Genomic DNA, 25,743 nt, shown 5'->3' with positions numbered 1-25,743 from the left:
CGACTGATTAACTCAGGACAGAACTCCACAACCAGATGTCAGGTTCTACAGACAGCAGTCAAATAAAATAGCCCCGAATTAGTTTTTCTTTCATGTTCAAAGGTAGGCTGTACACCCTTACAGTCAAAGTCTCAAAAACAGAGAATCACATATAAACATTTCTGCAAATACATAGAATGTCTTCTATAAAGGTATTTCCTGTATACCTTTCCATGAGTTTACAGAAGGCATTTTACAAATCCTTCTTCCTCTATAAATGTCTGAATCCCAGCAGGCTTCTGGCAGGCCACCAAAAGTAAACCACCGAGCAAAGAGCAAGACAGCTAGGGGCTATATGTACAAAGCCTCAAGCAACTGAGTATTTCTCCCTGCATACACACACGAGCAAAACCTCCTGCTGTTACTGCTATCACAGATGACAAATGGCAAGTTGGAGAAAGTGCGTTTGTGACGTCGGATGTCCAGTGGCCATCACTCAATGCCAATACGCCAAAAATCCGTAGGAAGTAGATTTACTGCTACTACTCATCAAAGAGGAAGTGGGAAAAGGAGAGAGTGCTTTATTTTAGTCACACTAAGCCTGAGTTGACAGTTAAGATATTCATAAAAAAATGTCAGAGAAAGAGGCCGAGACATCAGTGTAGGCACCAGAGATCAAGATTTGCACAGGCAGATGAATGTGAATTGCCAACACAAAGATGACAATGGACTTTCCATTACTCTGTGTCTTCCATGACTATATTTACTTCTAGTAATCTCTGACTGATTAATATACCTTGGTTGTTCTGTCCAGATTTAGAAAGGAACTGTTCTTGTAGTCCTTCCCGCCCCCCTTATCTTTGGATAATCTCACCCATAAACAAGAACTGAAACAGCGTGGATAACAACATCAAAAGCTGCTGATAAGGCAAACAAAACACGAGATTTCTTTTTTTTTTTTTTTTTTAGTGGCTTCTTCCTAGAAACTTTTTAAAAGCGGCATGGTGGAAATGGAAGAATAATTCCATGTATGCTGCTTATATTGTAAATAGTTTGCATCCAAAAATAAATCAATCTGAGAAACCAACCTATTTTTCCACTGTCAAGGAAGTTAGACACTAGGACATTTGCAAAGATTTTACAGCTGATTTAATATGATCCTCATTATCTGCTAGAAAGGAAGACCAAGATCTATTTAAACAATATCCATACACCATAATCTTGCTCAGCTAGCCAAGATCCAAAGTACAAGGTCTCTTCAAACCCCAACTGCACACATACAAGACATGTTAACAACCCATTTTGCAAAAGATATCCAAAAGCAGAGTTTGATTCAGATTTCCAGAATACTCTGCAGGTACCCATTCTGTTTCATTTCAAAATCTTCCAGATCTCTCTGAAGGGCATACAAGAAAAATAGAGTTATACAAGGTAAATCCTTGAATTGAGCCATCTGGCATTTTGCTGCATGAAATCAGCAACAAATTAGTAGACAACAAACCCCAAGGAAAAACTTGGAAGAAAGTTTTACTTTGTACTTGCATCCATTAACCCGGGAAAACCAGGGAAAGAAAATGCATGGACTCCGCAGCAGCACTTTTACTAAATTAGAAAAATGATCAGATTGCATTTTCAGATATTGAGAGGACTATATTACAGATGAATATCAGAAAAAGGTTTTGCAAAAAAAAAAAAGAAAATAAATTTAGTAACATACAGAAGTGTAGGATAATGCAAAACATTTAAAGTTAGAAAGCATCCACACAGGATTTCAAAAAAAGGCAAGAATAAGCAGCATGGGATGAATTAATGAACTTCCACGTTTCTGCCTTGAATATGCCAACAATTACTCAGTGTAAACCTAACCAACAACTTAAAACTTGCAATGATAAATTATGTAAAAACAACCACCACATATGGTCGGTTTCATAATCTTCTGTCTTATACCAAAGGAGTTAATCGTTCTCTTTTCGTGAAATTCTACAATTGATAATACTAATGGAAATATTTTCTATCTTTCAATGGGAATGAAACTGGCTATTATTCAAGTGATGCTATACTTTCTTTCACAAAAGTATAGGAACTATAATTACAAGGATTTTTTTTAAATCAATGTTTTAGAAAACACAAAAGACCCTAGTACTACTTACTCTCCAGGATCAAACTATGTGGTAAACTCATACACAAAATCCAAGTATGTTAAGGGCTGTCAAACCAGGAAGATAAAGTACTTGGTGACTACATTTTTGATCTAAAGTAACAAAGACATAATTCTGTCATTATGAAGTGACACAGAAGCAGTAGATTATCCAATGAATTTTACCAGTCACACTCTACACACCTAGAACAGGGACTAAATTTAACATAAATCAGTGTGAAAACACAGTTAACAAAGAAGAATAAATAAAGCAGACCTGAAGTGTACCCTAAAGAACATGCTCTAAATCACATGCCAGTCAGAGCTATGATGGTTATTCAAATCTCACATTACAACAAAATTGGAATATAGGAAGATATAGGTTTTTATAAACAACTGCCTACTGGTTTAAAGGCACCGAGATTCCTAGTTCTTTTTAACATATGGAGTTTTCATCTAGTCTGGATTATACACCATAAAACACCTACCTAGAATAAAGACTACTACATGCTTTTCTGTCAATCAAAATGAAAGATTATAAATAAGTTTTTTTTAAATCTACTTCATAGGTAATTTTTTTCAAGTATACTTAATATTTACAAAAATTTTCATTTTTTTCAATCTATGACTAAATATCCCTAGATTCACAGAAAATCTAAGTGTTTTCTGTCCAAAATTTGAACATATGAACAACAGAAAACACATAACCTTGGTTACCTTAAACTTTTGTCTTTACCACAGTATGTCAGACTTTAAAAAAAGATAAAAAACCCCCAAAACAAAACACAAACTACAACAGGAGAAAGACGAAATTAGTTGCAAAGTCCCGGTGTTAAGAAGCCAAGTTAGGCCTAAAAGGTAACTCATTTAGAGCTTTCATACATTTAAGAGAATGCCTTAAGAGCAGTATGTTTAATAGGCACATGATGAAGTTGGTGGGGGGGGGGATATATATATTTGAACATACAAACTATAGCTAGCCTTTTTTCTTACTCGGGCTCAACCACAATGAATGTGTTAGCACAAAGTGGGAATAGGATACTAGGCAGTTATGACCCATTCCTACACCACAGATTTTAACATTCAACTGTGAAAGCTTTACAGTTTGAAACTTCTGTTCCCCACAATTCCCATACAGTTCCTTTAACATCAAATATTATTTGTTTTGCATAATATAAAACTCTACATTACAGCCACCAAGTAATGGAAGCACATACAGACTACAGTAGCTTGGTATCTGCTCATCCAAAAAGACTCTCCCCTTTGTAATGAACCACCACAGCTGCGGACACAGAGATTGAGATGTAGGAGCTGAAACTCTGTTACAACTCCAGTTGAGAGGGTAACTAACACAATGCTCTTCATAAAGGATTAAAACTCACGGTCAAGGCTGGCCTGTAGGAACTAGCTGATTTGCAATATATTCTGAAGCTAAGCACAGCTTTCTCCTCTGCTGAGAAAGGAAGAGATAAAAAGTATGGCTGAGTGGCAGGAGGGCAGGATTCCACATGTTGGTAAACAACTTACAAATTAACTCTCATCAAATGGAGCAGGTGAGCTGTTTGCTTATTAAGCACTGAAGAGACTATCAACAGTAGTGACAACACCTAGCCACAGCAGACAGATAAGATCACAAAGATCTGCAAAACAACACGTCCCGAGGTGGTTGTTAACTGTTCAAATTACTTATTAGAACACTCAGGTTAAGCCTAGTAATTACAGCCATGCCACAAGATCCAAAAGTGTTCTCTCTCAGTCAAATTGCTCCCACACCAATTTAAGAGGTTATTTCCCATAAAAGCTCGGACAACTTGTCCCAGATATACTTCAACAGTTTGAGAGAAGCAAACTCCCCTCCACTTGCCATTGTGGACCAGTCTATTGTCCTTCCAGTCAATTCAGGACCATCCTGGCAATTTGTTTGCCAGTGCTTTCATTACTTGTCGTCTTCTCTCTCAAAGTTACATTGTTAAATTGAAGTTTTCATTACTCATTCCGATGCCAAAGCTAACGCTGGACAGGTAAACCTGCTTAGACATGTCAAGAAAAAAATAATAGTAACTACTAGTTCATTAAAATTCAGATGTTTAGTAATGCAAACAGTAAGAATGGATTCCATAAGTATTTATTTTACGTGGGCCAAAACAAACATTCATGTTTCACAGCAACAATTTTTAATATATCTTTCACCAATGCTATTGAAACTCACTGGAAAGTCATAATACATACAGTAATTTAGAAATTCACATATTTAGACCTCAATGCATCACATGAAACATCTAAGTGCTTTGGAAGTTTAGCATGTTTCACATCCTACCTTTGATTCTAGTTCAATGTATTTAAGATGCTGGACCACATCATTTCTAATAAGGTGACCATATAAGCTTCTCCAGTAACAATAGCCCTTTCCACGGTATATGTCAAGACAGTCAGTAAGTGTACATACTACAACTCCAGGGATTCCTGGAGAACATACACTATCCAATAAATCAGGCAGGAGCTAACCACCACTCCTGATTACTTGGTCCAATCTACCTCCAGCTATCAAAGAAGCTATGGGCAAAAGCAAGCTGTTCCCATCCGCCTTTTTTTTTTCAAAAGGGAATAAGGGGGCCCAACTCTTCCTTATTACAACAAGATACATATCATAGGTGACATTTTCTGAAAAAATGATGCCCAGGAGTACAGTACTATTTGCTTCCAAAGAGCCCTCAGGCTTTGCAAGAGATGGACTTATTGCCTTAATGGGCAATAAGGAAATTGTATGTTTCCAAGAAAATACATTTATAACTAGCTGATTAATAAGAACACTGAAAGAGAATATGCTTCATAATAAAATTAGATTATTTTTTTTGTATGCAGTAGGACTGGTCAGTTTGGTAACCTACTAAATTTTTCATGTTATAGTTCTCAATTACCTTTGCTAAGACATCAGTGAATATTTAGATTGATTTCTTCCCACGTTAATAATCTACTATGATAACTCTAAACTCTAGATTGTAGCTTCCTTTTAAAACTCTTTTAAATGAGTCACCAATAGCCCTCTCCTTTTTGAAAGTTTAAAAGTCTTTTCTAATATCACCTCTACACAGTAATAGTTACAATGCATTAAATAACTGACATAATTATGTTCTACTCAATACACAGCACACTCTTTCCTCTCCCCACCCCCAACAGTGTTGCACTGTTAATAAACACAAGAAAAATAACAGTTTCAACTAATATCCTCCTAGCATTTCATAGATATATTCCTGAATAATGGTAGTGGAACCATCTTTGGAAGGCACCCTTCTCCAAGAAAAGACCCGCTATACATAAACTACTTCAGATAAATTCTTGTCTAGCCTGCTTTCAAAAAACTTCTAATGACGACAACTCCGGTCTTCCTAGGAAATTTATTTCAGTACTTATTCATCCTTATGCTTGCAAAGAGTTCTTTTCCCCTATTGCCTACTAACCTCTAATCTGAATACATCCTGCTGCAACCTAAAATCAGAACTTCCTGTCACATCCCAAACAATGTGGAGAAGCATTTGTTATCATCCTTCTACATATCCAAAGGCAATCACCGTAACACTCTCAGCATCATCTTCTCTGGGTAAAAGAAATCTCAACCTTTTTTAAGATACCTGGGGTGGTGAGAGCAATGGGGAAGAGAAGGAAGAAATTCTTGTGTTGAAGAAACTGTCAGTTTTACTGATAGGTTCTCTAATTTTGAGAGAAATAAAAGGAAAAGAGTTCAGAAAATTGAAGTTAAAAAAAAAAATCAAGACATTTCTCAATTTAACAACCTAACATATCTATTGTTAGGAAAGCAATACCCAAGGGAAGATAGCATCTTTCATTACATTGCCCTTATAAATCACCCCAAGTAGAACCAGGACTATAAGGAAGGAGACAAGAGTTCTCCAGTAAAAGCAACAGAAAACATACATGTTCAAGTAATTAAATGTATGCCAGGTCTGATCGACAGTAACAAGTTTACACTGACACTAACAGCATTTAGCAATTTATTATTTATTTTTTTTTGTACACATCATAACACATTTGGAAGAGATCACAGGCAACGGTTAAGATTTCACTTCATAGAAACAATCATTCAAGTCTGAAAATAGTCATCTCATCTAATCTGGTCTCTGCATGGATTCTTAATGCCATATTTGTCATAGTTCACTGCCGCTGAAAGAGCAGTCCACTTATCCTCAACAGATTTCTCTATACAGAATTTTTTTTGTTGTTGTTTTACACAATGCAGAGCACAGACAATTTGTTGAATTGCTATCCTGTATCTAACCAAGCAATGCTGCAAGGAGAAATGTACTTTTCTGAGGAGTTTCATTTGACTAGATTAGTCCTACTGATGCAGTATGAACTGAAAACAGTTTCCGAAGAATAGTTTAAAGCATGAGCACATGGGAAAAAAAAGTCTGAAGAAAAAAGTTAGGAAGATATCATCTTAAAATACAATGCGCTCCTAAAGATATTTTTGTCTGTAATAAACAAGACCTTAGAGTTGGCCTTGAATTCATAATATGAATTGTGCTACAAACCACTTTTCTAGAACACAACTCCATTTCAGATACTTTCTTAGGAAAGGACGTAGTAAGTTTATCCTCAGTCAAAAAGAAAAAAAATAGTAAATATATTACCAGAGCTGAATCTGGCAGGGGTCATTTTCTCCTTTAGAAAGATTCCACCATGCGTCAAATTCCACTCTACAGGAACACCTTTATTAAACTGGTGACATAGTTGTGTTCACAAACATAAAATGAGATCAAAAGAAACAGATGCAGATGACTGGATTCAAGCTCTCCCAGAAGTCAGCCTCCCATCTCAAAGTAAGACACAAATGGTACTAACATTTAATTGATGTCTTACCATATGAATAAGACAGCTGCTTAAAAACCCTGTTTTCATCAAAGAAAAAGGTTTGTTTGTGGATCATTTTTGGCTTAAAGAAAATTCCAGTGGAACCTGCCAGAACAAGAGTAGATTGCATCCAGCTACCTTAGGGGGACATCCTCCTCATTCGTTTCCACAACTGCTGAAATCCTCCCAGTGTCCTGAGGGTCCTTGCTTTAAATGAGGGCAGCCAGTGGCACAATATTATATAGGAAGGGTCAGTAATTCTGAAATGCATTCACTCCCATTGCTCAGAAAGACTGCTGGACACAGTGACCTTCAGAACAAGGTTCATCTTTTTTCCCAGGCTTTGTGCAAGAAAAATAAACTCAACATGGCAGGGAGCCTTGATAACTGGCTGAGGAAGCAGCCGGTGTCAATCTTATTGCAAAAAACCTATCCCAAGCCATAGTGTAATAATGTAATAATAAATAATAACAAACAGCAAAGCAAAAGTAGTTTTGCTTTTCCATCCTGCCAGCTATTTAATATTAATTAGTTTTTGTGCCTGCTGATCAACACAGCTGAGGAAAATCCATACTAAAGCAAAAATTATCACCCAGCATGTCTGTCACACACATGCACAGACCTCTGAGTTGACTGTGGTCTGATCAACAACCGGCCCTTTTATAACTACCACATACAGTTAAACACTACTTTGAGTTATTTATACTTTTTTTCATGCATACTAGACCAATGCTGTTACTGGAGATTCAAGCTGATATCCTCAGTTTCCTCCACCAGCAAATGAACTTTACTCCACTTCAGACAACACAGCTATCAGAAGGTGGAGTCATCTTACAAACTGAATATAAATTTAGAACCATAATGTAAGACCAAAGCAATAAGTTTCCTGCACTTTCAAAACAAAAAATATTTAATATTTAATGCTAACATATAAAAAAGCAAAAATTAAAGCTGATTGTCAAACAGAATTAGAACACAAAAATTAAGTTGGAAGCAATTACAAAAAAATAAAGTAGCTTCTGAAGCTCTACAGTACAAAAAATAAAAACAGTCAATATAAGGTTAGTACACCTAATTACCAAACTATCTGCAGTACATTACCTTGTAAAGAGTAGTGCCTTAAGCACTAAAAGATTGTTCTTTTGCAAATGTAAAGAAAGCCCACATATAAAATGGTACAAAATTAAAGTTGTCTGCATTAAATGCTATTACACCATGGACTCTGCCAACCTAAATTTGCTGTGAATTTCCATTTCACTGAGACGCAGGCAGTTTCATCGGTCACTCTGCTATTCCACAAGTTTGGTTATTGACATGTACTTAAATCAAATAGCTCCTCTTATGCAACTTGCTTAGAACTCTAACTGAAAAGAGAAATGAGTATTTAGGGTTACAAAGTGGGGGGGGTTATAGCAATTGCTACAGAAGCAACATTTAGACCTGTACAATGTATTATGTACCATGTTAAAGATAGATTATATATCAAGCCACCTTGTTTTATATAGCAGAGCAGTAGCTATATATATTGTTCACGGGAGTAGCCCTCCCATGAAGAAATATTTCCATCAAGGCCTGGGTTGTCCAGTTCTGCTCATTCCCAGTTGTACCTTGTTGCCTGCAAAGAGCATCTCCAAACCTTCCACAATTCCTTCCAGTCACCCACATCGTGAGCACTGTGAAAGACAACTCAACAGTGGCCAACAAGTGCCACCTGAACAGCCAAATGCCTCCCTCCGTAGAAGCACACAGTGCAGCAACTCTTCTTTTTCTTGTACTCTCACTATCTACAGTGCTTCCCTCCTCAATTAGAGGAGCACAGAAAAACAAAAGCAACTTTAAGACACCTACCTGCAAGACTTGTGGAAATGAGAAGAATATAGGGCAAGACTACAACACCACTACAAAATGAATGAAGCCCCTTGCCTTTACCTCTCCTAGCCCTGCAACAAGTTCAAAAGCTGTTTTGAGCAGAAGAAAGAGGCAGCGCTGCCCCTTACAGCTCTCTGAAAAGAGCTGAAGGAAGACGTGTCAGTCCACAGAACACCATAGTAAAGAGCAAGCACATACAAGGTATTTGGAAAGAGGAGACAAGGGGAAACACTGATTTGGGAGGACGCGTGTGTAAAAGAACAGAAATAGTGCCTGGTTGGGAACTTAAATTTGTCTAGCAATTACACAGAGAAAAACTATGCTAAAACAAACTGCAATGCTGCTACATTTAAGACTGCCAAAATGCGATAAAATGCCAGCGTGCCTGTAGAAATTAGATTTGACATCCTTCTGCCAGGCTCTCCTTCCCCTATCATATGCCTTATGACAGAGCTTTTAGTTTCAAGCCCCCCACCCTCTGAGGAGCCTTGCTTCACTTCAAGCTATGGGTGGGACTGTTGTGGAGATGTACTGGAACTTAAACGAAGGCGACTTTTGTGTAGTAATAATAATACACAGAATGGGAGATTGCAGAAACTGGAAGATGTGTGATGAACGAAGCAGCTTCACTGTTTCTTCATTTATGCTGCCTGTAGCCATAGGTGAAAGCAGCCCCACAGAGCAGAGCTTAGCTCCCCAAAACAGTTGTGCTACCAAACTCCCAAGTAGGCTGGCATTGCTCAAAGCTGTAATTTCAGCGAAAGAGTTCTGCCATGCCCTCAGAGAGGCATGCCCAGCATAGGCACAGGTTTCAGACATTTTACTTGATAAAAATCAAGTTCTTAGCACACAAAAAAGACTCAAGCTTGGGCAGATGTCAATACTGGACTTTTATGAAGACACCACCAGATACATCTTTGAGAGACTACAGACTCCTGCCTGTGTAACAAAGATTCAGAATAACCCACTATCTCTTCTATATGTAAACTTGCAAGCCTGTCTCCTGGGTCTTTCCTTCACCATCATGGCACTGAAAGTAGAAAAAAGAACAACTTTGGACAGAGCCATGGAACTTCCCTGTCATCAAAGATTAGCATAAGAGAATTCAGGAATAGTAAGAAAAGAAAAAGGTATTTCTGGACTAAAAAAACCCATTAAAATATTTTGAAACCTTAAAGCATTACTGGTATCACTGTCCTTAACAGTTCTCTTCTCTGACCTGCTCTTAAAACAAATATATAAATAATCAAACTCCAACAGGGGTTGAATAATGAAGACCTATGCACCATGCCGTCGTTCCCAGAGTTCTTAATTCTGAGATGATGAACTAGGACTGCCAGTGTATCTCCATGAACCGCTTCAACATCTCATATCTATTGACAACTATTTTTCATATGTTTATTTTTCATTTTCAGCCTCTGAAGCGAGAGAGGTATTGGTAGGGCACAATATGCATAAGCAACTTAGAGTGCAACGTAACTTAAGTATCTTGCTGTGCAGTCCAACTGTCTACGTTACTGGATACAATAATGAAAAATCCAGTTTATTAAGTTATTACTAGCTTACTTATAGGTACTAACTAAATATGGACACAAAACAACTGTCCCTCGAGTAACTGAAATTAATTTCCAGAAGCAAATACCACAGCAGACAGCACTCCTTATCTCTCCCCCTCAACTCTGATGCATGCATTGAACAATATTCCAGAATTGTCAGTCTTACCATCATTCAGAATATGAATGCAAGCAAAGCTGGCCTAGGGATGCACTCATTCTGGATGAATAACAGAACTATGTAACCCTTATCTGTAGGGATCAACTTCAGTGACAAGTTGCATGCTCCCTAAATCTTTGACCTTTACTTCACAGTCAGAAAGAATCTTGTAATAAAACTCAAGTTAAAAGCTTAGTTCAGTGACAGTGTTATTTCAATAACAGTGAATTACCTTTGCAACAAGTATTGGTTCTTTTCATTGAACTAAGAAGAAACAAACCTATGTTCTCCTTTCACAAATGCCATTTCTTTGTTGCAACAGCAAGGGCTAGTGTCAACAATCGTTTTAAAAAAGCTTCAGAACAGAAAATAAACTTACTTTTGCCAAGAACAGTCAACCATTGGGTAATACTGCACCTCCAGACTATCATTTAGCAACTTTAGCTGTTGGTGAAAGTTTTCTAGGATGCAATAATAGAAAGGTATGTGCATTGGGAAGGGCATGTTTACCTTTCAGCCGAGCTGGATGCCAGCCCACAACAGTTTAACTTCCTGGGATCCAAGCATGTCAGTTGTTTTTTCTCATATCAGACTTTTGATTTTCACATTCACAGCCAATTGCCTGTTTCCTCTTGCGTATGAGCTAAGTCAAAAAAGCAAAATTGTTTTATCCCACCCAATCTTTATACGTTTTCATCTGAAATGTCCTGTCTAGATCCTTGTGATCTACTCAAGCACTGGGAATGAGATTCCGGCTTTCAGGGACTAGCATTAAAAAACGATACACGGTGCAGCCTGATCCTAAAAGAGTCTGGGGTTCATTACATTAGAGGAAAAAAACCCATATTTTACTCTGAAAATGAACACTCACATCAGTGATGAGAAGTCTCAGAGCCATCACAGCTCAAGGTAAAGAGAAAGGAGCCTTCTGAGCTTAGTGTCTTGTAAAAGAAGAATGATTATCCTTTCAAGGTCTTATATTGAATTAGATTCATCTCTGTCATATTTCAGCCCCCAACTTCTTCCCCATCTTCTGCTCTATAGACAATTCCTTCTGCTCTGATTAGCTTTAGGTGTCCTCTTTAACAAAAATCATTTTAAAGACCAATTCTTTTATCGCACCGTCAATATAGACATCTACTCCAACTGCCTCTTGCACACAGGCTATTCAGTTTTCCATTAACTTCTTTATGATTCTTCCTTCATCCTCCTAAGCTGAAACTTTCAACATTTACAATACCAAACAAACGACCAAAACAAAAAAAACACACCCAAGTAGGCAGCTGAATGGGACTGTGAAGAAAGAGGCAATTTCCCTGGGTTGTTTGCTATCTCAGCTGAAGCGTGGGAGAAATGGCAAGGATTGAGAATATTCCTTTCCTGGTTCAGTTCAGCATATTTTGAGCTAACTCAGCTGTTCTTATACAAACTAAGGTGAAGAATCATTCATGCAGCTTTTCCACAGGCTCTGCTATCAAATGCAATACAATACATTGCCTCTGCAGTCTGGGTATGGGGAACAGAGGCAAGGATGCAGGAAGAAGAATTGCTTCAGTTACTGCCCCTGTGTTGTGTTACAGAATTGGGTATCACGTCTTTCAAAAAAAAATAAAAAAAAATACAGGAGACATGAACAACTAAGGAGCACTTAATGTGTTATTTGAAAGACGCTGCAGTTCAAGTTCTGTAAACTACAATCCAGTTAATTCAGAAATAAAATATAGTTAAGAAGTCAGGAATCTGTAGATCTTCATTAAGCAAGTAAATAGTAATTCAGGCAAGCCTAAAGATACTCTGTTTGAGCTCTCACAGATGCCAAATAATGAACCAAGACTACGTAACAAGTTTCCTCAAGCTGGGATACAATTTCAAATCACGCTAAGATGACCTGACAGTCTCCTCCCTCTCACTTCCCCACTTCCTCCCTTACACTAGTAATAACATTTTTCTGAACTTTCAGGGATTCAGCTCGGGGATCTAAAGCAGCAGAAAGGTTTTCTTCGTGTGGGCAGAAGGGAAGAATAAGCTTTCTGCAGGAAGGGAACTCCCTGAAGTGGTTCACCATTGGGTGGGGAAAACAGCAAAGCCAGACAAAAAAAGTAACATCTGAGGCCTGGGAGGAGGGAAGAGGTAGGTCCATCCTTTTCAGCAGCCTACGAGCATCAGATTCATCTCACTGTAACTGAGGCTGCTAAACAGAAAGGGACGCTCCTATGTAATACTCTAAAGTTTTGTTTGATCCAACCCCTGTACCCTCAGAAAAAGCAGGCAGGTCTACAGGCATGGAGTTCACTCTGAAAAGCAGTGCTCTGAATATGTGGTGTGGGGAAATACCCCTTTGGCTTCCACCAGCCTCAGAGAAACTTAGCAGTGATAGCTACCACAGGACATAAAGATTCAGATATATTTCGCTCAAATAAAATATGCTCTGATTCATTTCAGCTTTCTCCTCTTATAATTTTATTTTCAGTTTGTAATCCAGAACTGGACACCTGCCCTACTAGAATAATTTACACTTTTTTTTTAAGCAAATCAATGCTTAAAAGGAGTTTGGATTAATCTGACATATCTAGGATGTTTTCTCTTCCCCAAAGATAACAAATCCAGCTTTAGCGGCTTTTCAGACAAACCATTTCATCCTTTATGCCTAGGAGTCTGGAAGTTGAAACGTGCTATCTATTAAGGTACGAGTGTTGGTCTGAAGCTACTATTGTCAAGTAGCAGGCTCAAGGAGGAAGCTGAACCTGCAGGATGCAAACAGCTTTTTGACCTGGCTCAAGTACTAGAAAACAGACCCCATGATTTTATATATCTGCACAATGATATAGCTAATTCAATATAGATCACAGGAAAAAAATTGTACTCTCATCCCTTGTGACTATGGAAAAGAGAAAACTAAGTCTTTCAGTTTCATCTTTACCACCTCCCCACTCCTTCTACAACAACAGTGCTCTTAGTCTACTAAAAGTAAACAAGGGGCTAGGAAGATTAAGTGGAAGGAAAGAAAAGTTCACAAAATTTAAGTGAGACAAACTGATAAACATATCACACTGCTAGAACAACTGTATACAGAGACATTCTTCTGAATGAAATTGATTTTATTTAAACTTAATGCTGTTGTTTACATGATAAGAAAAGAAAACGTTAACTATAATTCAGCAAAAGCCAGATGGATAGCAGAGGGTAAAGCCTGGTGAGGAACAGCAGATAAGTGAAAGACAGCAGGAAAAGAACCTCCAAGTCTTGGAAAACGCACTTTGAACTGAAAAAGCCATATTCAAGCATGAGAAAAGAGAAGAGGGGACATAAAGAACAGATACGGCTATTTCACTTGCAAACTTTTAAGTTTTGTTGGACTGAGACTTTAGGTTCAGATCCTAAGACTATGTAAAACTGAAGTTCTTATGAAATAAATGCGTCACTAAAGCAAGATTAAAACTCTCTCACTATATATACCTTTTGCTGTCTTATAGGAAGACGTTCTGAGTTTTTCACAGATAACACAGAATGTCTGAGGTGGGATGGGACCTCTGGAGATGATACAGTCCAACCCCCCTAGGTAAAGCAGGGTCAGCTAGAGGAGACTGCTCAGGTTTACATGTGGTTGATGGGGAACCTGTGCCAGCGTTTGATCATCCTCACAGCAAAAAAACTCAAATCAAACAGGCAAACATCCAACAACAACAACAAAAAAAGGCAACTTTTTTAAAGTTTAAATGGTTTTGTGTCCATTGCATCTTGTTTTATTTGTGTCCATTGCGTCTTGTCCTGTCATTGGACAGAGTCCAGGGCTCCTTTTTTTGTTTTTTGGGAGTTTTTTTGTTGTTGTTGTTGGTTTTTTGGTTTTTTTTTGTTTTCTTTTTTTTTTTTTTTAAACTCACCCTCCCCAGTCACGTACTTACTTTAATAAGATTCCCCCCTGAGCCTTCTCTTTTTCAGGCTATTTCACTGAGGCAAACCAGAAGTGACTATGCTCTTTACACAGTGCACTCCAATTTTTATATATCGCACCATACAACATATTTCATGCACCAGTCCACTCAGAATAATGACAAAGTTTACTTGGCTGTTTACACACCTGATGTCTGTCCAGCCCTGGAAAGAGTTCAAATCATGTTGAATGATAAAAGTATCTTAAAAGTTGTATTTTTTCACTCTATAGAAGCATTATGAGCTTCAGCTGTAAAGAAACCACATTCACAAGCAAGTTTATTATAGAGTTGCAATACTGATGAGAGAGAAGCCACTGCTATTCTAGCTTTTACTTTTCTTCTTAGCGCTTTTAACTGCTTTACGTACTTTCAAATTTGGGAAAATTACAATCCTTCCACATTCTAATTCAACACTAGAAAGCCCTTTTTGCCAATAAAACAGTATTTACTGAACATGCATAGATAGTAGTGCCATGAAAACCCCCACTATGAGCACAAAAAAAGCACACCAGCAAAATTTAAGTACAGGCTGGTCTGACGCTTGCTTCTACCCTGAAACATGGCATTCATAACCAGTGGGCTATCTAACAAGTGTACTGAACATGCAAGACCAGGACTGCAATTTCCTGATAACCAGAGAGCTCAAAAAGAGGGTACACAGAATTTATCACAATCAGAAACAGAAATTTTGTATTAGTACTCCTTTTCCTATCAGGGAAAAAAGCTTCTGATAGCTGCCAACGTCATTTAATCCACATTCGTAACTTCTAGTAATGTACTGAGTGTTTATGCTAAAATAATAACAAATTCTAGTATTTCTGTTTCTTGATCTTAAGAACTAATATATATTGATCATATGTATAAGAAATGTATACGAAAAGCCACACATTCATTTCATACATTCACTCAATGCAGACACTGTAACAGTGTTATCCTGCACTTAAACTATAACAAGAAATTTACAAACAGCAGATTTTATGTACATCTTAACTTCTGAGTTCAGGTTCTCATTTTTCAATTTAATTCTCAGTATTCTATTTAATCTCCGTTTTGAAAAGTATTTTTTAAAATATAATAGTAAAATTCAAAGAAGAAGATGAAGTATTTATTGCAGTAAGCAACTTAAGGGGACTGCAGGAATGGAAAAACATAAAACAAAAACAGCTGTGATCTCATTAGCCAAGCTTATTATGTAAGACCTCATTAGCCATCATCCCACAATAACATGAATAAACCCTACGGACACTGATGAAAAGGAAGTGATCACGGATACAGAACCTGAAAAACCATATAGCACTACAGCATGCTGTCAACTTAGTAGTTAGAAGTTCTGAATGCAATTGGGTAAGACGTCCACTAACGCATACTGCAGAAAGCCCATGGTCGGGATTCGCAAACACAAAGCCCCCTTCACCTGGTAACTGCAGTACGAACAGGAGTATGAACACGTACAACAGGGTGAGGGACAGGGTGTGTGTTACACAAAGCTGAAACTCCAAACCACTTCAGCTTCCTTCCCTAAGTATGTTTTATGTTACAGCATTTAGTACTTCTGCAATGTGAGAAATGTGAACAGAATTTTATTTTTGGCTATTAGACATAGATTTCATCTCCATGTCTTGACTTTAGTCTGTTTCTTTAGTTTGTAAAAAGTTTAACCACTTTGCAGGTTTTTTTATTAAGTTCTGAAAAAAACAGGCTGTAGTTATATGAAGTCTAATAAACTTTGGTAGTTCCAGCTGACTTCAGGGGATTTTTCCCTGAAATGAAAGATGAGCAGCATTGACATGTACAAACCTTTACTGGCAGCCTGGAACTTAAGTGATCATCAGCTACTACAGCCTCACTTAGAAGGACCATCAATCAGGATAACAAAAATTTCCTAGATAAAGCTGTTATAACATTTTAAGCAATTTTTCAAGATGTCCCAGTATTTTAAGACAGTGGGGTTTTTGACTGGGTTATTTTGAAACAATCTTGCAGCTTAGAAAGTTAGGCTTTCTCCTCTTCTGCAGTCATCTTCACTTTCTCATTAATCAGTTCATGTTTCAATATTACAACTAATAGTTTAATGCTGCACTAGAATGGAGAGACTGTTTGCACTAGAAACTTTGTTTTGTTGTTGTTTTTAACTACTTAAAAGGTATAACCTAGATGTTAAAAGAGAATTTATATATTTCATGTCCAGTTGAAATTTCAGCATTTCAGTTTCTACTGAATCTACAAATAAGGCCAGATATTTTTAATAAAATAGTTGTTTCCAGCCAAAAAAGAATAAAAGATTAGAGAATGAACAGAACAGCTTGGTTCAAGTTCTGCATAGACTAATATTTTCTCTTTTCATTCTAAAGGATGATAATTTCTTGGTCATCCAGATCTACCAATATACTCTTTTTTGTATGAAATGCCATTTACAAACAAATAATGCAACACAGCTATGACAGAAAATAAATCATGTAGCAACAAAGGTATTTTTTGCATCACTAGTCCAAATTTAAACATGAGTAAAAAGAATACTTTACATGACTCTAAACACATAACATGATTCCTGAGAAACAGACTTAATAAAACATCTGAAAAAACACGCCATTCCTTCAAACAAGGTATGAAAATTTCTGCAGAGTTGAGAAGAGTCCCAGAGATGGTCACATGACAATGTCAGTCTTCCAAGAAGAACTAATAGAAATTAGTTTTTCAATAATGCAAATCTATTTAACATGACTCTCTCTGCACTGGTCTCCAGAAGATAAATTTTATACCTTTGGCATGCATCCCTTCCAATAAAGGGACAACAATATCTACTCCGAGAAAGACAAAACAAAACACACACACTATATGTATTACATCAACAATAGAAACTTCAAACTTTTGAGTGATAAATTAAGACAGATTTTATCAAAAAACTGTCACAAAATGACAAGTCTGACCTCACAATCTGTGGGCTGAAGATGTACGGAAATATTATCCATCAGCACTTGTAAATATTTGATGAAATTTATATAGGTAAGAATAACCAAACTTTTAAAATTACCTGCTTTCCCCACTCTGGAAGGGTTATCAAATATCCCAGGTGAGAATTTACACCTATCTACAATAATCATGCTGAGCTATGATGAGCATAGAAAACCACTCCCCAGCAGGCTGTGATGGAATTTCCCCTCTTTCTCCAAGGGGTCAGCGTGACATCAGGCAAAGGAGATCACAGACATTCACATTTCACTCTGAAGATGCACATGTATCAATGGTTCAAAGCTACAGAGCTATTTCCTCAAGGTCCTGAGAGGACATGGTATCAGAGAAGCCAACATCACTTCTTACACCATTATAATGCCTGTTTTCATTTCCCTCCACCAGGAAAAGGTGGAAATATAAGTAGAACTATAGGTGAGAAAGGAGTAAATTAAGAGACCAAAAATTACCTTCAGAACTTGTTTTCTCCATGAAAGAGTAGATAGAGGCCATCAAGTAAGCTGAATACAAAAAAACTGAGCAAACAAACAAAAAAAACCCCAAAACTAAACAAAAACCCTCCACCCTCAGGAAAAAAAAAAGGCCGTTTAACATTTCTTTTGGGAAATGAGTTAGTGTTACAAAACCATAAAAAGCCTCTGCAGTTTCAGAGGAACTATGACTTCCAAAACCAAGAGAGGTTATCCTCACAGAATTTTACTCTGAAAAATGAAGCATTCAATCATTATCCATTTCCACATGATTAGACCTAGCCTTGAAGAGTAGAGGTGCATAACCTAATATCAAATGCTATTAGTGTGTTTCTGGGTAAAAGGATTTCCATTTATATCATATAATGCATTCAAAGCAGGTTTAAAAGTTTAAACTGGTGTACCTGCTCAGTGAAGTGCTACTTTAAGATAGGGGAATACAAAACTGTTCCCTTTTGGCTGGAGAGAAACTTCAGCAGACATACTTGCAAGGATCACAGGGAACCTTAGAAGAGATTACTTAAGTAAACTTATTTGTGTCCAAGGAAAGGAAAGTCCCTTCTCAAGGGAAAAAAAGTACTAGATACGCTTTGTACCTGGAAGATATTTGATTCTGACAGTTAACATTTCCAGGATAATTCAGGAGCAAAAAATAAACAACATCTGGTTGGAATGCATGCCATACCACTTGGTATATCTATATAAACTCAGAACAAGAAGTAAACCCAACAGATTAGACTTACTGTATTCCATCTCTTTTTCACTAAGTTATCAGAGACGTGTAATATCGCAAAATGAGAAATAGAAATATTGCTCCGGTTTAATTTTAGTGACAATTATTTTTGTTTAAACAAAAAAAATGGGGGGACGGGAGGGGAGGGAAACACCTACTCATCACTGCATTCACCTATACCCCTGTGCACTATAGGTGGCTACCAACTTCCACGGTGAAAAGGATGCAATCCTCTGTTGAGCAATCTACGCCATGATTTTCGCTTTAAAATCCATTTTGACACCTTCAGCGTGAAATGCCCTACAAGTTCATAGCAGCCTTTAACAGCTGAAGTCAGATCGGTAGTGCTTCCTTCTGAGGAACTCATTGTTTAAGAACATGGTCATCAAAAGATGCAAGTAATCTACTCATCTTAAGAGCAGAGGAAGAAAGATAAAGGAGATTATGAGATGAAGAACATTCCACCTACTTGGAATATGACCTCGCACTAAGAATCCACCTCTTGCAAGAGCCAAAAACATTTGCCATAAAATGAAGAGGATTGTTGATACCGCAAGTGAAAACGCTCAGCTTACTGACATCAGTGTTTACACACAGAGGTTTGTCACAGCGAGCAGCAAGTTACGCCACTTTGTCATAGCCTGTGCTACAGAAGTTCAATATTGAACAATCTACACTGCATCAGCAAGCATGACTCATGAATGTCCTCCAGTCACACTGGTTTTCAAAGTGGGAGGCATGGAGCAGGTTGCCAGCAACTGCAAGAGCAGATAGAAAGCAATGATTTGTACACACATATGCAGATAAACAGTCCCAGTTTAAATAACTTTCCAACATCCACCTTTTGAAAGACCGAGCAATTACACAAATGCTCACAAAAATCAAGTTTTAACTGGTTCAAAAAATATTTAAAATCTCCATTTTGTTGAAATCAGTGCAAGTGTCAAATGGTATCAGAAGTGATAGGGCTCTGACTCACGTTTACAGAGAAAAGAGCTGCACTGCTTCAGCCCTTCCGGCATCCTACCATCTGCTCCAACCTTCTTCCAGAGCCACTCACCCTGCAACTGAGTTGACGGAGGAAAACATGATGACTGTGCCTGAATCAATTCAGTTCAGTCGGCACCTTCATTTAAACCCACCTTTTATGGGAAGTTTAATTTGCCTGCCTGAACTGAAGCAGCTCAGGTGCAGGCATGTTCCCCCCCTGTGAAGTCCAAGAAGGGAGGGAGCTGGCAGACAGGGGCAGCCCTAACTCACAGCAGCCAAACTCATCTACCACCACTCTGGAACTCATGAAGCTTGTGCATCCATACAAACTTGCCATTTAACAATGCGATGTCTGTTTTACATATCCTATTGTGTTAAGTATGTCATTCAGCCTCCATTTTGCTTTCCCGTAACCTACAAAAACAGTACTCCCAAATGACCATAGGCATAAAGGGTTCTTTTCTCTTTTAGGTATGTATACCTAACTGAATAAAAGGCAGTAAGTACGAAGTGCCTTAGTTTTGCCTATCTTTACTGCATCAATAAAAGACTTTACATATATGTAAATACAGTGGTTGAACTGGCTAGGTACAGCAGTGAGATCTGCCCTTCAGTTACAGATGCCATCTTTGCTCTGGGGAAAGGAATTTGTTTTCCAAACTTTTCATGCAGCTACTTTTAAATGAGCACTTTATAGTTTAAAAAAAAACGTGTATGTCTGTATAATGGGGCAAGGCAAAAAGGGAAAAGGAAGTTCAACATAAAGCCAAATTTGCAAGAAAAACAGCTAAGTATCACAAGGTTAGAGTTAGGAAATATATATTTCCAAGATAAAATAACATAACCAGATTTTAAAGACAAGTAATTTGTGGTGCCTCATCTTGAGCATTTTAAAATGGGCATTATTTTTAAGAATACCTGGAGCACAGCATCCCTCTTGGGACCCAAAAGTACTTGCAATAATTCATGTTACATTTAATAGACAAGTTACAGAAATAAAACTGCTTGTTATTTGTATTCTCTTCCTTTGGAAGAGGAGGGAGGCAGGAATTATAAATACTTCACCTGCTTGAAAGCTTATGGCTTGTTGTTGTTTTTCTTTTAAGTAAAGGTCTGGCTTACCTCTTTTAAAATGAAGAAGAACAGTGAAATGATAAAAGGAATAAGTGGTGATGTACTTGGAGTATATGAGAGATAAAAGTCAACAGAGAGAAAGGAATAAAACCAGCCAAAAGTAGGAGCTGGAAAAAGTAGGCAGGAAAAAGCATAGAAGCATGAATGTGAAGAAACAAAGATTGCAAAGGCATGGTTCAATGTCAAAAGCTATACAGGTCAAGATGTATGACATATGTTTGCTTTTGGAGAGCTAGGATTTGTTGATTCAGAGCAATGCATTTCACCCCTGCAGAGAATTCCAAACTACGTGAGATATGGCTCTGGATGAATGGGTGTCAAGAGTAAAATAAAAAGAAGGGGGCAAAAATCATGTTAGAGGAACAAACAGAGCGAAAAGGATAAAGGACAAGTGCTTATGTTAGCACGATGCTTCCCCAGGAATTAGCTGTCAAAGTCATCTCTTTCCTACTCCTTCTCCTCTCTGCTTGCAACCAGGGAATGACTTGGAACACGAGTACCTATCTTCCAGTTTCCAAAACCAAAGGGAACAAAATCATTTATTTCAATTGTAGCAAAAAGAGCAAACAATTCCAAAAACATCCAGGGTATCTTCCTCTTCAGTGACAGCCTGACCTTACAGTTCAGACACACAAGGCTCATGCCCATTTAAAAATCACTTTGCCCCATGTGTGTACACAGAGGATTGAAACACCTTTCTGTTATATTCTCTAACTAGCTGGTTAATGAGCAGTATCATAACCAAATCAGCCACAGAATGGAAGTGACACTCTTAACAACTTCAGACATTATTAACTGGTCAATAAATAGTAACTTCAGACTACTGTGAAGAGACACAATTAGAAACTGATTCAAAGTAACACTGTTTAATCAGTCCCCTCTTTTCTTTGTTACATTAACAACCTTCTGCAGTTCAGACATCACAAACATGCTCAACATCATTCTCATAGTTTTAAGGTTTGTTTTTTAATTCGCCTTTGGAGGATGAGTAATAATTTACTGGTGCAAGTGCTTTTTAAAGATCAAAATCTACCCTATTATTACAAAAATGAAATCATTGCCACCCTCTACTTTGATTTTCCTTAAAAGGAGAGCGCAAGTGATACAAGAATGACTCAAAACGAGTACATGCACACAAAATTTATATAGTTACATAAAGCCAAAGATCTTTCCCTGCTTCAAGACTTACAGTTAGAACAAGCACCGATCCTATATCAAAATGCTGTAACTTAACTAAAAATGTCCATCACACACAGTTACACTGCAAAGAAGCTCAAAGACATGGTAGAAGTTGTAGAGTTCGACTCTGGTAGAGCACATAACTCACAGTAGTAATGAAATCAGAAGGTGATGAACAGCTAGCAGCTCATCCTGCTTCAGCAGTTCTGAATCACCCAGCTGCAGAGAATATTTATCTCTGAAGGATGAAAAGTGTTAAAAACGTATAAATAAACTGTAAATCGTGGCTAAGTAAGTTTTATGATTATAAAACATTACAGTTTTGATCCTACATTTACATTCTGGTATTTATGGGAAGTCCAGTGCCTGCCTTCAGAAACTGCTGAAGGTGACGAGACCGCACACAGATGCAAGTGTCAGCCCACACAGAAAAGCTTTCCAAAACTAGGCCTAATCATGGCAAACAGAAGAGAGTAGCACCCAGTCCTGATGCAATACTATCAGGTTACACCTTTAATACCTCTTTAACACCAGGAAAGTAAACACACTCGCTGTACATGGATACCATCATTGACTGTGTTATTTCAACTGTATGTGTACATCGACTGTATATTTCAACTACCCAAAGGATGTTCAAGCAGCTTCACAATGTCTGCAGAAGATTTACAATTAATAAATCCCTCTAAAGTAATCTGGAGTCCACTAAAGACAATTCATCTGCTGAGCTCACGTATATATTTAGCCACTGGTTACCTGCCGAGCATTTTTACCTTCTCTACTGCTACCAGTATATTAAGATGGTCTACATTTAACTGATAAAATTCAGGGTTTGCTAACATCACTATTTTCTTCTTTGAAGACGCCAAGTAATGAATGACCTTTGTTGTTCAACTGTATCACTTAGCAAACCAAACAGAATTTCTGGAGGCAGCGCTGAAGCTTATTTATAAATAATAGTTTCTATTCAAACAAGCAGTATGAGCTGTATATGTATTTTGAAGAATTTTCTCCTGCCACAAACCACAAATCAAGCTACAATAGTTTAAAACAGGTAAAGTAGCATTAACTGTCTAAAAAGAATTCAATTATTACTATAGCAAGTGTTTTGGCACTGTGAGCACTTTTGTACTCGGTGCATTTAAAAAAATAAATAGAAGTTGAACCGTATTGTTCATATCAAGTGCTTAATTTTTTATTGTCATGCATAGTTAATCTAACCACTCCAATATAAGTGCAAAAATCTGTATATTTGATTTGCTGTCACTGTGTGTTCACTTTATATAGATGAAAAGGACTCTTGAAGATCCAGAGCAACATAGAAAAAAGCCCTACGAGGACACCAGAAGCCTGCTTAAAAAAAAATAATCCAAAACTCCAGAACAAACATAGCTTAAACTAAGACCAAACTCACATACAAGTTTTCATCGCAAACAGAAAGTAATGCTGTTACCTAGTGGTGGAAAGCTAGGTACACGCAAAATTGTACAGGTCTTTTTTTTCCTTTTTTTTTTTTTACTGACTTTGAATTCCCAGCTACTAGCTATTAAATGACTTCAAGAGGAAAGGAAAAAAAAAAAAGACCTAATTCATAAACTAATGAATGATATTGCTTTTCTTGCATTCAGTTCTGCGACAAAGGGTCAGTATTTTTGCACCTGTCAGTTTTGATTCTCAGCTGAGTAATTGACAGACAAGAAGCTACATCATTTCCTGACCATCCCAAACCTGCCCTTTTACACTCCTCTTGCAACATCAGCAAGGGCTGGAAACCTGTGGTATAAAAGCACTACAACCTTAATCCTCAAACATCAGTTTTCCACAGAGTAGAATAACCAAAACAGGATCAATGTGTCCCTCAGCATCTTATCAGATTGTATTTTCAATTACATAAACCAACATCAGCTGAATTCAGTCAGCATTCTCTATGACATCTGGATAAACGTGTTTACTTTGCTTTCAGACAGAAAATAAATAACTAGAGGAAGAGAAGGAAGATATGAATATTTTAACTTACTCAAATGCAAAGAAGAGTCCACTGGTGACCAAGATGAGAACAAGAGTCAGGTAGAAGACTCCAGTCTGTCGAGCCATCATGATCCTCCCATTGCAGAAGAATTTGTTTCTTCCAGGAAAAACCTCCCATTTTCTCTTGGGAGCCGATTTCTTTTTCTTATGGGGAGACTCCATGGGAGACGAAGAGCTGTGTGTGCTGATCTGACTGTATTCACAGTCTTTCATGGGCCCACTACCACCTCCAGGAGTCATCAAGAGACAGTAAAATGTGGGGAGAACCCCACCAAAAATATATACAATATAAGTATGTGCAAATATTCTTCTGACCAAGATAACCCTCTCCACCAGCCCCAGTTAATGAAAAAAAGCAAATAAAAAGATGAAAAGTCTGCTACCAGACTAGCAATAGGTGTATCATGCAAACACCAGTTAACTCTTCAGAAACCAAAGCTGTCACATCAGAAACGCTTGAGAGGGATCCTTCCTTCCTCCACCAGTTACAAAACAACCATGTAGGACAATCCTTTTTAAAACAACTTATTGCAAAACAAGACAAAAAAAAAAGACTAATTATAAAGCAGTTATGCTGTCCAAAAAAACCAAAAAATTAGTCTTTTTTTTCAAGTTTATTTTCAAGTGGGAGGTTGGGTTTTTTTCGTCCTTCCCACACACACCCTGAGAGATGCCTCCGAGGGTCAGAAGGTTGGTCAAGGCAAGGTTTAGCAATCGAGTCTATCATTCATAGAGATTTGTTATAATCCTCCTTTGCGCAGCAGAGTTCACTGCTTAATAAAAAATAAAAAATGACCATTCCTAAAACGTTCCCTCAAGAGACACGCGTAAGAAATCATTAAGCAATTAAAAAAAAAAAAAAAAAACAAAAAAAAAACACCAAAGCGAGAAGAAGGAAACCAGGCTGCAACTCCAGCTTCCGAGAAACACTTAAAGCTCTCTCCTCTTCCTGAAGCCGCCGTGCCGCAGCGGGAAGCGCGGCCGCCGCTGGGCGCGGACCGGTCGGGGGCCGCCGGGCTCACCGCGGGCCCTTCGCCCCTCTCACGGCTCTGCCGCAGGGGACTCTCCCGAGCCAGCCCGGGGCAGGGCCGGTCCCCGACAGACACCAGCGCCCCGGGAGCAGGTCCTCATCCTCCTTCCCTCCCTCCCGAACCTCTCCCCCGCCTCACGCCCCGGGCGGCGCCGCCGCCGCGCTTAACCCCCGCCTCCCCCTACACAACAGGTCCCCGCCGCCGCCTCATGCTCCCCAGCGCCTCGGCCCCGCGGGGCGGGCGGCTGTTGCCGGTTTTGGAAAGCGGGGGGAGGGTGTTGGGGGGAGAAGAGAAGGAGGCTTCGCCGCCGCCGGTGGGAGATCTCTGCCGGGACTTCTCCCTCCTCCCCTCCACCATCCTCGCCGCCCGCCTCAGGGCCGCCGCGGGCGGTCGCACGCCGCCGCCGCCGCGCAGCCTCTCGCCCACGGCCCGCGGCGGTGCCGGGGCCCCCCCCGCATCCTGTCCCCCTCCCCTCGGCGCCCCTTAGTTGCGCTGTGCTTTTGCCCGCAGCGAGGCGAGAAAGACGCCCGGCTCCCCCCTCCGCCAGCCGCAGAGCGCCGACTTTTCCTCCCCTACCACCCCTTTATTCTTTCGGAGCCTCTATCCAGGTTTCTCCCCGGCAGCCAGACCCAGAAGCAGCAGCAGCCACCTCTTCATCTTCACGGGGAGGCGGTAACCACTACAGCGGCGGACGCCCGCCGGAGGAGGCGGC

General features: G+C 38.7%; 1 protein-coding gene across 5 annotated transcripts in view; it reads right to left on the bottom strand.

Annotated features, from left to right (window-relative positions):
• Nucleotides 1-25,189, bottom strand: part of ZDHHC14 (zinc finger DHHC-type palmitoyltransferase 14) — a 114,499-nt gene extending 89,310 nt beyond the window's left edge. For 2 of the 5 annotated variants that reach the window (XM_063329385.1, XM_063329388.1), the window contains exon 1: nucleotides 23,990-25,182. In XM_063329385.1, the coding sequence (XP_063185455.1) occupies nucleotides 23,990-24,240 (251 nt within the window). In that variant the 5' untranslated portion in view covers nucleotides 24,241-25,182. Of the gene's footprint in view, nucleotides 1-23,989 lie in introns of all 5 variants that reach the window. The other 3 variants (XM_063329387.1, XM_063329389.1, XM_063329386.1) reach the window with 3 other exon arrangements.
• Between the last annotated feature and the right edge of the window lie 554 nt (nucleotides 25,190-25,743).

The sequence above is a fragment of the Chroicocephalus ridibundus genome, chromosome 3, assembly GCF_963924245.1.
Source record: "Chroicocephalus ridibundus chromosome 3, bChrRid1.1, whole genome shotgun sequence".
Lineage (NCBI taxonomy): Eukaryota > Metazoa > Chordata > Aves > Charadriiformes > Laridae > Chroicocephalus > Chroicocephalus ridibundus.
This window is presented reverse-complemented; position numbering and strand designations above follow the sequence as displayed.